The 17,984-nt window shown below is 32.0% G+C and overlaps 1 protein-coding gene across 2 annotated transcripts; it reads left to right on the top strand.

The window, feature by feature from the left end:
* The first annotated feature begins 584 nt into the window (after positions 1–584).
* LOC149484732 (E3 ubiquitin-protein ligase MARCHF8-like) lies at positions 585–17,964 on the top strand. 2 transcript variants are annotated; one of them, XM_089700977.1, is made up of 7 exons: positions 585–1,068; positions 3,227–3,348; positions 4,694–4,838; positions 5,263–5,383; positions 11,555–11,734; positions 13,204–13,330; positions 13,709–17,964. In XM_089700977.1, the coding sequence occupies exons 1-7, from the start codon at positions 867–869 to the stop codon at positions 13,898–13,900; spliced, it is 1,089 nt and encodes a 362-aa protein (XP_089557103.1). In that variant the 5' UTR covers positions 585–866; the 3' UTR covers positions 13,901–17,964. The 2 variants fall into 2 exon arrangements, with proteins under 2 accessions (XP_089557103.1, XP_089557104.1); XM_089700978.1 differs by having other exon boundaries at positions 13,204–13,345; positions 13,709–13,846.
* Positions 17,965–17,984: the final 20 nt, after the last annotated feature.

Genomic DNA, 17,984 nt, shown 5'->3' on the forward strand with positions numbered 1-17,984 from the left:
TATGTGGTGTATGTATGTTTGTTACTCTTTCACGCAAATACTACTGAACCGAATAAAAATGAAATTTAGCACACATAATCTAAAGGGTAACTTGGATTAACACATAATATAATAGGTTTTATCCCGGAAATCCCACTGGAACGGGAACTATGCAGATTTTTTTAGAAAACGCGGGCGAAGCTAGTACACTATGACCCACATAAACTTCACGTTTAGCATACTTAAAATTTAGAGCCCACATAATATTATGACCTTAGATTATGACCAAGAAGCTTATGACCACACTATGACAATATAAATTAGTATCTCTTTTATATTTTTTTCTATTATCAGGTAGTTTATTTCTTTTCGCAAGTTTATTTATTTTCTATAATTTTTTTACAACTATGAAACAACACAATTATTTGTAAATAAATTATGCATAATAATTAAATGCGTTTTCAATTTTGTTAAGCTTTTTTATAAAGTCAATTAAATAAAATCTATTATGGGCTGACGGCTTCTGACGGCTGGCTGACGGCCGTCATCTATGTTTTTTACTCTGTTGCCCATGAATTGAACAGACATCACATAGATTTGATTTGAGAATTGAGATTTGAGAATTGAGTCTTGAGAACGATCATGTTTTCGTTATCATTTTTTATTTTGAGTTGAAATATCTTTGTAATTTGTATAAGTAACCACATCCATAGTTGATATGTTGTTGAGGGTTCATCGTATATTTTTAGGCGAAGTTGCTTGATTTATTATTAATTGAAAAGCTGATATGTTTCCTATTATTAGCTTTGTCGAATGTGAAAAGCATTATTATTTTATGGCATCGAGTAGTTATATAAAACTGTAAAAGTGAATTAACAGGTGCAATAATGCCCCTTCAACAAATAAACGTAAAGAATTCATCAGAAATTGAGAGTTGGGAATGGGGTGGTGGTTGTGGCAAAGAAACAATTCGTGCAGGGTCTGGTAGTAGTCAAACATCTTGTAGTAATTCAAGTGGTGATATCTGCAGGATTTGTCATTGTGAGAGTGAAATACATAATCCTCTTCTAGCTCCATGCTATTGTTCTGGTAAGCTACTATATTTATGTAGTCTATATAACATTTAAGGCCTTAAAAATAAAACTTAAATATGTTCATAATTGTATAGCATATTGGAAATTAATGATTTTAATACACTGAAGTAGTATAGTGCTTAAGCAAGTCTTATCAAGTGAAAGAATTACAGTATACTTTTATTGTGTTAATATAATCTGGTCTTCTGTTATTTGAAAAAAAAAACCTTGATTTCTTATTATTTACCTATTTGTTTTTAACTGACTTCTTTCTGTACTGTTTCTTTTTTCTGTACAGTCTACTAGAATAGAAACACCATTGTTATTATTTAATTTAAAGTATACAACTATCTAATAAATAAATGAATATAAGATTAGGATGATTTGAATTACAATTAGGAGCTATAATATAACCAGTTGCTATTTTTTATATTAAGTACTTATAATCATTATTACTGTTGATAAGTTTGGAGCATGTAATTAAAATAAATGTTCAATGTTGTAGTAAGAGTAACTAATTTTAGAAAAGAATAATATAAAATGAAATGACAATATATTTTACATTATTGTAATGCATCTGAAACACATATACAGCTTCTTAATTTACATAACAAGTACTTGAGTCAGCATGAGAATCACTGCATATGCAAAGCAACTTTGGATTCTAGTGGGATTTTATTAAATCCTTGTTAAACTTATTATCAATATTTTAAATTTTAAGGCTTTATTTGTATCACTGGCACTGTTGAATGTTTGATGTTAAAACAATTATTTAACACTACATATATGGGAAAATAATATCATAATATAATATAGAGTGCTTAAGGCTGTGTACGCGGTCCGTGCGCTGTTTGGCTCAAATATGTGATTTTTCAAACCAGATTGTCCATCAACCACTTATCTTACAAACATATTAATTACTAATAATTTTAGGAAATTTTATTGTCTATGTAGTTAGTTAAGAGTTTTTTTCAATTAATACAGTATTTGTGAATACCATTAAGAGAACTGAGCCGATGATTACTTGATTTCACTTTTAGTGTCAATTTCGAAACTAAAAATATCTGAAATTGCTGACAGATCTAACACACAATTTTTTTTAACTAACTGCAAAAATCCATATTAAAATATTTAGTTAAAAGATTTTTTTTATTTTGGACTTACGAAATTAAAATCCGAACAATGTTAATTTTTTTAGAAATTATAGTCGACAAAATGATTATTTTCACCAAGATATTTGACTTAATTGAATATAATTTATACGTATTGCAATAAAAGAATGTCTTACTTATAAGATAAAATTTAAAAAATCAACTAAGGTACCTCCATTATTTTTCTACATTTTTTTTAAAGTACTATAAAACACTGCGCGCGACCCGATTCAAATCAGTCAGCAGCGAGCCTTTCCAGAGAGAGGACATGTTGCTCTGCACTCTCCTGTGGACCTATGCTGTTCATAGTAAAAGGATAGCGCAAGCGGCGCTCTATCGTAATAGATCGCGGAGATTTTGACTTGCGTTAAATTGAATAAGCGCTCTTAAGCATTAATAAATAAATGAATATTATTTGAATTGTTAATGTAACAACTCTGTATTGTACAATAAGTAGCTCTGAGTATAATTAGTGATTAGTATATTATATTTTTCTTAATAACAGCTTTTATGATTTAATTTTTGTGAACTTAAGACATTTTTTTATTATTGTAAGTTGAAGAAAATATTCGTGAATTATTTACTTAATTTAGTGCTGAAGGTAGTTTAAAACAATATTACTAAATGTTTTTTGTACAATTTTAAATGCATTTCTTTCAAACAATAGCAGAAAGGACAAAGTATAAATTAAATTAAATACTATTTAAATAAGTTTTTACCTGGCTGTCTTAATATGTTTCATGCTCATGATGTCTTTATGACATTTTTTGTAGCAATTATTATTAATAAGATGTTGCTGGTGTCTCTACAAATGAACTTTAATCTTTTCATTGTGAAATGACTAAACGATTGTTATCAATTATGGGGTGCAGCTGCCACATGATAACATAATGTTCACATGATTGAAAGTATACATAGAAATCTGTTATAATTTTTACACCCCTTATATTTAAAACCTTTGTACTATTCTCTTTACTTTTTTGAGTAAAATTACGTGAGTTGTATCCTTTTTTTCTTTTGCAGGCAGCTTGAAATATGTTCATCAAAGCTGTTTACAACAATGGCTGACAGCCTCAGAGACGAGATCATGTGAATTGTGTAAATTCAACTTTATTATGCACACAAAAATAAAGCCATTCAGTGAGGTGGGTATTAAAATAATAATATATGTAATTATAAAAATAAATACTGTTTCAAGCTGAACTATGTACCTATTACATATTTATAAGATTTCAACATATCCAACACACTATGACAATATCACTGGCCCTGTTGAATGTTTGATGTTGAAACAATTATTTTAACACTATTAATTTCATAATATTATATAGGGAGCTTGAACCTGGCTGTCTTATATGTTTCATGCTCTGGATGTCTTGATGAATGTCATTTGAAATTTTTTGTAGCAATTATTTATAAGATGCTGCTGGATCTACGAATGCACAATAATAATAAACACAGATGGTCATTTGAATTCATCTAAATCACACCACTCTACAGTTGAGCTTTTCTCTAAAAAGTATATTTTCAGTCAGAAAAAAAAAGACTCCCATTTTATTACTGCATTGATGTTAGTCATTGAGAATTATATATTTGACTTTAAGTATGTATTACAATATATTAACGGATAACCCCAGTTCTTTTCAATTTACTGATGATTTGTAAGAGAGCATTGATATTATGCTCTCTTACAAATATTTCAGCTAAATTATAGAAATATGTATATTTATAAATAAAGAAATGTATTTGATAATTTAACATAGTCTTGGGTGTCAATTTTTAAAAATACTTACTTAATACTTATCATGTGGATATTAGGATTTGAGTTATTTTTTTGCACTTATGTAAATTCAAGCAGTATTAGAAGGAGTCTAAGTGTTCAACAACATATTTACCATCCAATCTAAATTCATTATTCATTGCCCTATTAGCTATCACCTAGTCTACTTCTATGATATTTAGTTTTATCTGTTTTCTGAAGTGGTCTAGGCCTTGGAGAACCAATGCAATCTTACATCGGAGTTTTCATCACAGAGATTTAATTCTAATTTATTTAAAAAATATGATACTATACATACATATTTAAATAATTGTAGTGAGAAATGTGTACAGGTTTCGTACATAGGGCGAGATGGCTAAGCTAATTTTATATTTTTGTTTCATATCCTCGGAATATTACAATTGCAAACGTTTGTGATGTGTTACTCTTTCACGGGAAAACCACGGCTTGAAACGGCTAGTTATGGCCAAAAGTGCTTAAACTTTGTTTAGGGGAAAACAGTCTTCAGATAACCTGAAGTGTACAAGTCCAGAGATGTACGCGCGTTTGTTATGGGTCAAAATAATCTGTAACCCCAAAATAATGGGACACCGGATCAAATCGGTTATTATCGGTTAACGGTTAACGGTTCTTGGGATTGAGAACGAGGATAGCTTTGTGATAGATTAGTATGAAGATAAGGATTTTGTTAACAAATGCTTCTATTTCAGTGGCGGTTATTGGAGATGTCCGGTGTGGAGAGGCGGCGGCTGTGCTGCGCCGTGCTGTTTCACTGCGTAGCCGCGCTCTGCGTCATGTGGTCGCTCTTCGTGCTCATCGAGCGAGCCGTCGAGGAGGTCAACAAGGGACAGATTGGTAATTCACTACACGGCCATGTGTTAAACACATTACCCGACCGCATTGCTATACACGATCCATTTAAATAACACCGCGTAACATTATTCAATTCATATAAGCAAATCTAGGAACTATACCAAAAAAAGCTGTCTGACGACAATGCCGTATCGATATTATTAATCGAAAGTAAAAATAAAATAAAAACAAGTTAGTTCCGTTATACTGCAGATTAAAATGTTTGATACCAGAGCTAAAAATATGCGTATGAATGTTTGTATTAATACATATTACACCTATGTTTTGTTTGAAGATAACAGAGGAATTTCGATGATTCATTTCCAGTAACAGAGTCAGTTTGTTTCGGTGTAATTGCATGTTAATATCGGCATACTGCATAGCATTGAATAATTTGTAACATTCTAATGTAATTTGACTATTTCAGCGTGGCCGTTTTGGACGAAATTAGTGGTGGTCGCAGTGGGGTTCACCGGCGGCGCTGTGTTTATGTACATTCAGTGTCGACAATATTTACATCTTTGCAATCGATGGCGGGCGCACAATCGGTAAGCGACAAGGAAATTTTAATAGCTTTATTCATTCCATTTAAACTGTACCATATATGTACGCACATGGTTTCCAAGTTAGCGCTATTAAAACATTATCATTATAATTAACATTCTAATCTTGTTACTTTTTTACAGCCACTTTTTATAACATTTTGTTCAATCGATTGCGCAAAATGAGTTTTAAACTCATTGCAGTTTATTATAATATTTTTATATGATATAAATACTTTTCTCGTACAATAAACGATTTCACACAACAAGTTAAGGTCACTCGAACTATAAACACGTGAATTTTGTAAGATCAAGGTTTCTGTGACGCAAATTATTCCCAATCTCATGTATTCTAGAATATTGCAACAGATGATTTGCAATGCTACCAGATTGACTTTCGGTGTGAGTCCGGTTTGTCTGTATGCGGATTTCCTGATTATAGAAAATATAAATATTTAGACGTAGGTAATTTTTCCGTTTAATAACTATCTGGGGGCACGGCAGTGCCCCCGCCAAGTCGAGCAAAAAAAAAGCGGCACGGCCGTACCATCCTTTTCTCGAAGCAATTCGGGCCTTTTGCGACCCCCTATAATTCGGTTGTGGATAAAGCAAGAAACCTGAATCTTCAGTAACTAATCCGGCATTGTATAAACACGGAATATTTAAAATTTCAGTCAATTTGAACCAGTAGTTTAAGAATGACAACTTGTTAAAGTTTCTAAATTTTGTCACTCACTGACTCACCGATCATCAAAAGTCCAAGGCACTTCTAGCAGACTTAGAAGCTTCATATTTGGAATACATATAGAGTTTAGTGTCTTAATCATGGGAAAACTTAAATATTTTGTAATTTCGGTCCAGTTTTCCAAATACACCAACTGCATAAATAACTTTGTAATCCCATATAAATATATCGGATTACAAAGTTATTTATGCAGTTGGTGGTTGGTGGTGGTATCAAAAAGAAAGGCTCTACAAAAAGAAGTGAGATCCCATCAAAAACATCCTGTAAAAAACCCAAGTCTCGCAGCTCAGTCTTTCTACCGTCAAAAGTTGTGAGATCCATGTAATACCAAGTCGGTTAATCTATTTAGTGTCTACTTGAAGGACCTTCTGTCTTAAGTTATTACATAAGTTATTATCATGCCAATATTAAAAATATTTAACGTTTTAAACAAATATATCGACTTGGACATCGCATGAAAACAAAATGAATATTACAATATTATATTAGATTCTTTAGTCTCTCGCGCCTCACGCGATTGAAACTCTCGTTCCTGTTGGTCGCTGGCCCGTCGTGCTGTGTAGTGTGATACATACTAATAATCAAATCAAGCGATGTCCAAGTCGATCTATTTGTTTAAAACGTTAAATATTTTTAATATTGGCATGATAATAACTTATGTAATAACTTAAGACAGAAGGTCCTTCAAGTAGACACTAAATAGATTAACCGACTTGGTATTACATGGATCTCACAACTTTTGACGGTAGAAAGACTGAGCTGCGAGACTTGGGTTTTTTACAGGATGTTTTTGATGGGATTATGTTTTATTTTTCTCAACAGGAAATTTACTTTTATAAAAAATAGGATTATTGCGTAAAATCGACATGTTTATATTTAATTTTCTGGTCGTTTTATACCATAAAATATTGTATGTATTTGATATTGAATTGAAATTGAAACTATACGTACAATTACATTTTATAAAAATATTAATACTTAATAACGTAAAACAAAATAAGTAAATCATAAAAGTAGTGAATTTTCCATCGATTATTATCTTAACATTTACAAATATTATCTCATAAGTACTTATATTTTTATTTTTATGTAGTCATCTGGACTAGATTGTTTTAAGCATAATTTAAACATATAAAACGTATAGGGAATCTAGCAAAGTAATTAAGTAACATAATTTGAATTGCTAAAATGTCAAATACCTAGGCATAAACATAAATTTTATGAGAATGGATACTAAATTATCAAAATTGAAAAAACATAACCTTGTAGTTCAGGATCCATCGCCCATTTTTGCACTTGATTACTATCAAGCTAATTTTCCGTGAGTAGCTTTATTTTGATGAGACGCCCAATACTTTCTTGTAAGACATATTGTCCTACAAATTGCTTAATAAATATTTGAGAACCATCAAATCAAAACATTTTATCCTTGTTACCTCTGTAAGCTACCAAAATCGAGAGTTTCGTACAAGAAATTATTGGGCGTCTCATCAAAATTAAAGCTACTCACGGAAAATTAGCTTGATAGTAGGTAATCAAGTGCAAAAATGGGCGATGGATCCTGAACTATTGCATTTTTAAAAATTAGAAGATTGGTATATCACGAGTTTGATAATATGAAATTAGAAAGCGAAGTTACGTTGAATCATAATAAATGTTTACGAATTCATCGAATTATTGCATATTTACGATCCGTCGTAAAATTTACGTCATACAAAAGTCTTCGAGTTAAATACTAGAAGCATACCGATTAAATAGAAATAGTGTGGTTTTTGCATACAATAGGTCATCAAAATTATAATAATAATATATGTACGTTGCTTACAATATTTGCATTTAAATACAATTATGAATTTCCGTTCTTATATGCCTAAATATAATTGGTGTGTCATAACATACGTAATTATCTCCGTGTAGTCATATGTCTTCAAATCTCAATATCGGATATTATTTTTTTTTTTCAATATATAATTTAACGAAATGAACGAAAGCAATCCGAATGTCGATTACAATGGGTTTGGAATTTTATTGATATTTGCATTTTGTAAAGGCAATCAAGCAATTTTCACAAAATCTCTCAAACTTACTCTCCCATTAAATTTTGATTAAATAAGGCGACAACTAGTTCATAAATAATTAATAGACTGGACCTGTTATTTAAAAACATGATTATTGTTTGATAAATCGATAAATTGTCTGTTCAAATGAATTTGACTTATTAAGTCTTTATTATTATAATTTATTTAAAAAATATGATAATGTGGTAGATAATTTACAATTTTTTTGCATAAAAATATATTCGTTATATAATTAATCTGTGTCATTCACTATAAAATTAGATTGGGAAAAAATAATTTGAATTAAATAACAAATTACGTAGGTATGAGATGTTTTTGTTTATCTATTCTCCAAGCACGTATAATATGCAGACACGAAATTGTACACGAGTACGTGATCAAAATTCGTTTCAACATCTAATTACAACTAATCGATAAATTCTTGATTCATCAATTCACACATAGACCGGGAGATATTGACACAAAATTTCGAGTCATTTGTAACAGGATGGCGGTTCTACAGGGGTCTTAGTACGCAATGACAAAAAGAAAAATGATGGTGTGAACGTTGGTACCGGCGGCTTAGTCGCGTGTGCGTTAGTCAAACTCGTCGGAAAAATAGCGAAAGTCAAACGATTATCTGCACAGGAAAATATCCTTAACTTTATAGTCATTTTTTTAACGCGTAATTTTTAATCATCATCATCTACTATTAGTATACATAGGTATATAGAAAATCGGGAGTGGTTTCTTTAGCATTAGTGCAAAGAAATAGTAAGTACTCAGTAGTAACCATAGATTTAATATTTCCTTTAATACAACATCTTTTTAATTTAAATAATCACACAAAACATTAAAACTATATAGATTTTAAGAGACTTTAATAAATTTACGGGATAATAAATTTATTTATACATTGTTGACGTACACACAATGTATAAATATTACGTTAAAGTTGTGTAAAGTACGCCAAGGTTGTTTTGGCGAATAAATAACATTGTAGAGGGACCTCATTCACAAAGTGCTATCAATGCTAAAGATTTTCCTCATTTGTTTGAAAAAACGAGATCTAATCAGAATTTTACGACATGAACATATTTGGAATTGCATGCACTTGTAAACATACAGTGGTGGTCACATAATTAAAGACACTAAGAGCATTTTATACTACACAAGACACTTCTCTCAACATTTTTTTTTACACTACCATTGGAACTTGTTAAATAATCTTAAAATATTCAGGTATGTGTTGTCTAATGCTAAACTAAATTTTATCTACAAAACTTGTCGGTTTGTTAGATTTTAATCGGTTCATCCTTACTACTAGCAGTTTTAACCTAGCAAAGGTCTGGCCATATAATTAAAGACATTAGACTCGCTTATGAGAAATATAAAAAATTATTATTTTAATGAGATTATTTTTCCAACACAAAATGCCTGACGTATTTACAAAACATTTTTACACTTTTCAATATTTGGTTGCATATCCTTTGGCAGTAATGACGATTTACATCTCTTGGGCATTGAAGCAACTAATTTTGTACAAGTTGCATCACTAATTTGGTTCCATTCTTCGAAAATGCTTTGCAAATTTAGTCGACGTTTGATGACCGCTTTGCCGCGACTTCTTTCTTTCTTGATTCCATAAGTTTTCGATCGGATTTATATCCGGACTGTGGGGGGGAGGGCAATCCAAAACAGTTACAGATTGGTTCCTTAACAAGCACTTCACTACTTTTGCTGTGTGCTTAGGAACATTATCGTGTTGAAAAGTCCAAACAAAAGGTAACATTTCCTCCGCATAGGGCAGCATGGATTGCTCTAAAATATACTTGTACTGGAATTTATCCATGTTGCCTTCTGTCTTTTTGAAAGATCCAACACCAAGTCCAGAAAAACAGCGCCCACACATTGATATTTCCACCCCCATGTATGACTACTTATTAATGTATCTTGGATCCATTTCCTTATTGAGATGGCGTCTTACATATTGTTTTCTGATAGAATTAATCCTATTAATCTTAGTTTCATGCAAAAACAGCACATGTTTCCATTCTCGTTCAGTCCAGTGTTCGTATTTTGTAGCAAAGTCAAATCTTGCCTTCACATTTTGTTTTTTCAAAAGTGGTACTTTCCGAGATACTCTTCAGTGCAAGTTTTCCTCACACATTCTCCGTCTAATTGTCCTTGCAGACACCCCCTTCAGGCTTCAAGCCTGCTGCACCATACAACTCTGAACTGTATCAGTTCCGACACTTTTAATGGATCTTTTTTAGCCAACAACACCATTTTTGAATCTTTCGCCCGAGTAGTTTCACTTGGTTTTGCTTTTCTGAGTACGTTTTCGGTCGTGTGGAACATCTTGACATGTTTTATAGCATTCGTAACCATATCCTTGGAACATTTTAATTATCATGGAAGTTAAAAATAATTTTTCTTGTGGACGAGTCGCAACTCTTGTTTTTAACCATAATAATTGATATTAAAGCAATTAAACATATGAATTTTAATTTTAAAAATTAAAAATACTCAAAGAAATTATGGATTGTCAACGATTTATGAAATTACGCGGCAAAACGAAGAAAAGCACAATGCTGTTTCTTTTTATTTAAAAAAAATTATAACTCATTTCTTGTTGTCTTTAATTAAGTGGCCAGCTACAGTGTACGGAAACAAAGTTTGTGTTACATTCCCACAGAGAGCAAGTGCCGAAACTAACAAGGAATATAACTATTTTTTATCCCTCATTTTAAAGAACATATTGTCTTGTATGGTTTAGTAAAAATAATACTAGATTAAATACCTTTTTCAGGTAATTGTACTTCCTAATGTAAATCTTTTATGGTCAATTAGGGGGTGTCTTTAATTATGTGACCACCACTGTATGTACTTATTAATTATAAATGTTAATTTTATGTGTCAAAGACAAAAAAAAAAAAATATTAATTGAATAAATTCAAAGCTGTTTCTATTTTAGGTACATACTTACAAAAATATATGAGAAGTGCAAGTGTCTTCTTAGATAAGGTTTAACTGTCTATTAACTATTTTATTTACATTGAATCTTGGAGATAACTAATACATCGCATTCTAATATATAATTTAGTTAAATTATATAGATAATAATTATTTATACCAATTACCAACAAATATATATGCACGTTATTACTATTTTACAATTGGAACCAGTGCTCTGGTTAAAATATCTCTGTTTTTAACGCCATTCGAATTATATTTTCCACTCGAAAAGTCGTTTGTGAATACGGCCACAAGTTGCTTTGAACTTATTCTACATTTATCATTATTTAACTAAAACTCAATCTAAGATGGAGAACAACATTATGTTTTGTCAATAAATAGTTTCCCACATTCCAGTATACTGCTAATCCAAAACGCGCCGGAGAAGCTGCCGATCGCCGCGTCGCCGCGGGCGCCGCTGCGCAGCAAGCGCCGCGAGCGCAGCGCGCGCGGGCAGGTGGTGGCGAACATCGAGCCGCCGCCGCCGCCCGTCGCCTACCACGAGGAGGACGAGAGCGGCGGCTTCGAGACTTATAGGTAACTAGAGGTCCGCCCGTGGTACATATTTCGCAACAAAAGGTAGCCACTAGCCTATGTCCTTTCTCGGGTATCAAAATATCTCCATACCAAATTTCATGCAAATTGGTTCAGTAGTTTAGGCGTGATTGAGTAACAGACAGACAGACAGAGTTACCTTTGCATTTATAATATTAGTACGGACTATGAAGTTGCGTTAGAACCTGAGGGTAAATGCAAGTGTATTTCTTTAGCTCATGTGTTATTTTGGTACATAAGCTACATCTGGGTTGCTTGGAAGAGATTGTTTGTTTATGAGCAATAAGGCCGACTTTATGTACGTATGTGCCGTGTGTTATTATTGTATCAAATTATTGTCTAGTTTTATTTCTGTCTTGTTATAATTATATGTACAATAAATAATAAATAAATAAATAAATGGCTGCTAAGTATTTTCAAAAACCGTTCACTGATTTTCCCGCGAAAGACGAACAAACATACAAACAGATATACATCCATCCATCCATCCTCACAAACTTTCTATGCGTGACACAACTTCGCCAGAAATGTTTTTTTAAAGTGAAACTTTTATTACATCGTCTCAAACTTTTTGGTCTGTGTAGCGCATGTCGCGTGTATCGCGGCTGCCGAGTAGGTATACTTTTACCGTGGTTTCATAAAACCACACAACATTTTTTTTTTCAAATAATGTTTAATAATCTTAATTATTCATTAGTTGTTACCTATAAATATTACAACGTAGTTCATTAATCATGGAAATTTAAATTTTAATCATTGGTCTAATTACTAACTAGCTATCAAGGTTGTACCGGGTAACTTGCTATTGCTAACCTGTATATTATTTTGTAAAGTAATGATTATAGTGTTTACTGTTTACCATGTGAACGATGACTCATTGGATGCTATTTATAAGTATTGTATACAATATGATAAGTATGTTTATTAACAAGTTCAATATGCTATTATTTTTTAACTACCTTCTGTTCGCTGCTTTATTTGCGTGGATATAATCGTTAGAAAAATATTAGCTTTATTTTTGTATACAAACTGTGTGCCAAATTTCATGTTAACGCAATTTTCGTTATAGTGTTATGTAGGTGGTAATTATTGTCAATTATTAATTGCAATTTTATCAAGTCAATTTTACTTATTTACCGTTTTACTTTTACGTTTAGTCATTCAAAGAGTTTGTCTATCTCGTATTTTCATATTTTTAATTTCGTGTGACACATTACATTTTTAAATAAAAATTGGTTGTTTGTAAAGTAGGTTTACGATCGAGATGTTTACGTGATAACGTCTTATTGGTGGCAGCGCTCGAGACGAGACGGGAGATCGGTCCGTCTCTCTCTCGTTATACCTGCAATCGCGCTCGTGAGGTTTTGGTGTGACACAAGTTTCTGAACATGTCACCCGACTAAAACGATTTTAAAAACGTTATCACGTCAATAAGTACATTTGTTTTCCAGGGGCAACCCGCACAGGCGGCTGTCCGCACTGAACGCGGAGCGGCTGCGCGCGGAGCCGCACGAGGAGACGCGCCGCTACTCGGACACGCGCCTCGCGCCCGCCGCGGACGACGCGCAGCCCACTGAGGTAGGGGGTTAGTGTGTGAGTTGCGTGCTTTTCCTTGTTTTAGTTTGCTATAAATGTTTTGTTGAATGTCTAAATGGGTTGAAGACCAAATTTTTAAATGACCTTCAAGTTATGTGAAAAGATGCTAATTTATCAAAATTCCGTTATTGTTTATAGTATCTCTGTCTATGTATTTTAAATATCTACAATACTATTGAATGCGCAAAAAACATTTTCTGTATTCTTCTGCTGTTCTGTTTTTATTTCTGTCTTACATGTCAGTCATCACGTAGAAAGATTCGGCTATTTATCACACAATAACAACATACTTATGCATGTTAAAGTCATCAAATGTGTGCATAATGAAAGTGTACTTAACATTGTGTGGGTTGTCCACAGACGGGCGTGTACCACATAACGGTGGACCCGCTAGAGGCAGACATCAGGTCGCTGCTGGCGCTGGACGCGCGGCGCGAGGCCCGCGCTGCCCGCTCGCTGCCCAACCTCCGCGCGAGCCGCGAGAGCCTTCTGCCCGCGCGCCGGGAGAGCCTGCTGCCCGCACCGCCGCCCTCTGCCCGCCCGCCCTCCTGAGCCCGCCCCGCGCTCACCCTCTACCTGGACGACAACGTGTACTAGGAGACCATGGAGACCGGGTGACCGAACCACTGTGAATGTGAACCGGAGCGACTGTCGCGTACAGTGCGCTACATAGTGTGAACCGAGAGGCCGTTGTAGTGAATAGTGCGTTACATAGTGGGATACTATAGTGACCGATACTGTGGACGTGTGCAAATAAATAAATATCCTGTGGATGTCGGGAATTACCCATAGTGACCAATATGATGTGTATGTTGAATTGTATCAACCAACTGTAGTGATCGATTAGGAGTTAACTGTGTCCTCTAAAACCACCCATAGTGACTGTTGAATATTGGATTATGCTTTTAATAGTGTGAATCAAACATCGACATAGAAGCCGACTTTTAACCATATAAAATAGACAGTAGGTTATTGAGTATACAAATCATACCAACCATTAAGTTTTGAACTGTTTCTATGATGTGGAATATGGTGTATAGATAGACTAGTGTGAACTAGCTGAAATGACCACTAGAACCAAGTATAGTAAACATGGTTGGTCTGCATTAGAGTGAACTATGTGTTTTTGTAGAATATATGGAGAAAATGTGTCAGAAATGTGAACTGTCCAAAATAGCACACAATCATAAGCAACTGCAGTTGATGGAATGGTTATTTTTAATAAAGGAATGAAGCTATTACTCTTAAACTTGGTCTGAATGGATATCCCATTGGTACAGTGATCTCTGAATAGACTGGAAATGAAATAATGAGGCATAATGTAAGAACTGTGAGAATGAAGGTACATATAGGTATTTTTACAAACTAAAAGAGAAAGGACAAAAAGTATTGAAATGAAATGAAATGAAATAAAAATGAAATGAATGAAATGAAATATGTTTATTATGGATACATAAAAAAGTATTGGAAGGGCTTTGGTCGTGGAGTTTTGCAGTTCTCTACTTCATTAATTATGATGGTGAGATATCTTGAAACAGTCATGACAATGATACTCCACACATAAATATAGTTTAAGACTGTGAATGAACTACAACCAAAGAGTGATTGGACTGTATTGATACAGTATTGTAATGAAAAGTATGTTTTGTTAACTTCAGTCCAAAAGGTATCTATCGTCCAGTAAAAGTGTCAAAAGTGGTCAAATTTGTGTTCTAGAATGACTATAGTGTAATTTGTTGTCATTCGCTTAGTATCTACCAAGCACTAGAATATGAGAGCAGTTTATTGTAAATCATTCTCAAGTTATGCGTATAATAAGTTGCATAAATTTTTGTGTTGCTATAAAGTTATTATATAAATTAAATGATTTTTCATAAAATAAAGTTTGTCCATGGCTACTTATAATAAATGCTTATTAGCACACTATCGAAATCATGTGTCCTAAACAAAATATACATTAATAATGTGCTGTTTTGTGCAATATTATGACTGATTGTATGCAAAATATACAGTAACAATCAATCAAGTTTTTTGATTTAGCTGTGTTGAATAATGAAGTTTAGTCTGATAGGTTTTTGCAACCATCATTACCTAAAGCAGTACGGAGCATTAGTTATGTTTATTATTATTACATATTTTCTGATATATATAACTAAAGGCGTTTTCCTAAGTACCTCAAGGTATAGAAATGAGTATCTTGAATTTTCAAGTATAGGTAACAGTTTTATTTTATAATTATTCAGTAAAGGATTTTTTGTAAAATGTAAATGGCGTGTAATAATAATAAAACATAATTAAAAAAAGGCATGACAATTTAGACAGAGGACAATAATCAGGTAACTTAAAAAAATTGCTAGGTAATGATGGTTTAAAAATTATTTTTGCAATTTTTAAGCATATTCTACTATGTGTTTAAATTGAATTTCAACAATCAAAATGTATTGTGTAATGAATAAAATGTATTGTGTATAAATATCATTATCCCTTGAAATCTTACAACTTAGCAAAAAATGTGTTTTTTATTGATGTGCCATTTTTCATCTTTCATATTACAGTGAACTATCACATTTACATATAAAATAGTCATGTTCATAGGATTTAGTGCGTGTAAATAATTTGTGTAATATACTATGGTAATGATAAAACATGTGCCCCATTTTTTAAGTATGTCTGGGTCTTGTAATGAATTTATTTCTTATGGAGCATTGTGAATGTTTTGCTTAAAAAAATTGGCGTCGCGAGTACTTAGCTACGCAAAATTTGTTCTACTTAATTTTCGAGGGTTGAATTTGTTTGCAATTTTTTTTGTCTCGGATTTTGTCATGTTCCTGTTATGAAAAGTCCGTCCTCATCACGAAAGTAACAATATTTTTTTAGAATTCTGTAAAGGCTTGATGCTTTATTTATTTTTGATTTAATGATATAAGTCATATTTTCTCTCTACAATCATTTAAATAAATAGTACAAACTAGATAAGTCTAGAAACAGAAAGTTGCATAAAACCAATATGCTTTATAATTAGGCAATTTTGAGCCCAATCATTCACATTATTTTGTCTTTTCTGAAATATCAGTCTGTCTGTCTTAATAGAATCTCATTATTTAGGTAACTTCCCGTCCTCTTGATCTCTCGCTTGTCTCTAATTCTATTTTTTTTAATGGTTTACATAAACGTAATTCTTTTCTTTAACATTAGCTTCGAATTTTAAATTTTTATCATTCTTGTGTATTGAAAATTTTAGTTTGGTAGCATCACATAGAAATCACATTTGAATTAATAAACTTTAAAACGATAATAATATGTAAAATAGCATTGATAATGTATATTTTCATTATGTATGAATTTGAAGCTTTCTTAAATCAACAATATAATTATCACTAAATTAGCATGGTGTGTAATTATTCTTGACATTTGCTGGTTAAAATAAATGTGTAAAGAATATGTATATATATTGAACCTATTGTAAGACCTATTATTAACCTAACTAATCTAGATTTTGGCTTGATATTGATATTTGGCTCTTTTAATTAATATTTAGCTGCATTCTTAGTTTGTTCGTATATATTTATTGTTAAATAATAGTTACTGTGAATGTCAATGAAATCGTGTCTAGGTAGTTATTTATAACACCTATAATGTTATCTTTAGATAGGAGAAAAAAATAGATTTGACATTTGGTGCTAAAGTATCAAGGCTCTTTTCGCAAAATTGGACTATAATTTTAATAATACCGTTACATATTCAATGCTGGTTGCAATACCTATAATTATATCGACAATTTTAATCATTTAATAGTTGTGAATACTTACATAATATGAAATAGACAAATCGGCAATTAAATAATCTTTCAGATATCAGTATTAAATAATTTATAACGGAAAAGAATAGTTGCATTAACCTTTGCTAATTATTATTAATGACTTATAAAAATAATCTAAATGTTGGATTAGCAATGAGTCTGATTCGAAAGAAGTCTGAAATTTTTTAAACTTAAGTAAAAATGCACAAAAAATAGACACTGTCCGTTATTGTAACCTACGAATCATTATTTATTGGCAAAGAACATCGATATGACCTTAAATTTTTATCGTCAATATCGCTGACATATCGTTATCTTGTTGATGAAAAAGGCTCTTAATTTTCAAGAAATATTCAACGTTTGAATGAAGGTTTGAATTTAAAATATTACTGCATATCACGTTGTAAACAACTTTGTCGTGTTACTTGTACTAGTGTAAATAATTGCTTCCGAATATAAAAGTGGGAAATAACTATCATTGCATCTATCTTAGTATTGTTGGTTCACGTAAACATACTTACTCTATGTGTTTTGTTATCTATGTATTTATTGTGCCTTATTTCCTAATTGTGATATTTTTTCCTTTTATTTAATTTCTTTTTTTTTGAGAATTTTATCGTTTGTGTTGTTTTATCAAATTTTCAAAATTGATGCATTTCTGTAGGTATATAACTTATGTTCGTAAGCGATTTTTGCTCAAAATTTGATTTCTCCCTTGCGATCCGTGTACTTATAGTTCATGAAATTTGTAAGACTGTTTTTATTTTATTATGTGAAAAATGTTAACTCCAAATTATAAATATAAGTTATTTTCAGATGAATGAAGTTTTATTTTAT

The sequence above is a fragment of the Colias philodice genome, chromosome 11 (genome assembly GCF_061535455.1).
Source record: "Colias philodice isolate Cphi_HAF_F1 chromosome 11, ilColPhil1 Martin Lab GWU primary, whole genome shotgun sequence".
Lineage (NCBI taxonomy): Eukaryota > Metazoa > Arthropoda > Insecta > Lepidoptera > Pieridae > Colias > Colias philodice.

Bases quoted from the DNA above. Each gene is read 5' to 3' on its own strand.
- LOC149484732 (XM_089700977.1), top strand. From the start codon at position 867: ATGCCCCTTCAACAAATAAACGTAAAGAATTCATCAGAAATTGAGAGT. The intron at 1,069-3,226 runs GTAAGCTACTAT...TTTCTTTTGCAG, and splicing joins AGCTCCATGCTATTGTTCTG to GCAGCTTGAAATATGTTCAT. The intron at 4,839-5,262 runs GTAATTCACTAC...TGACTATTTCAG, and splicing joins GGTCAACAAGGGACAGATTG to CGTGGCCGTTTTGGACGAAA.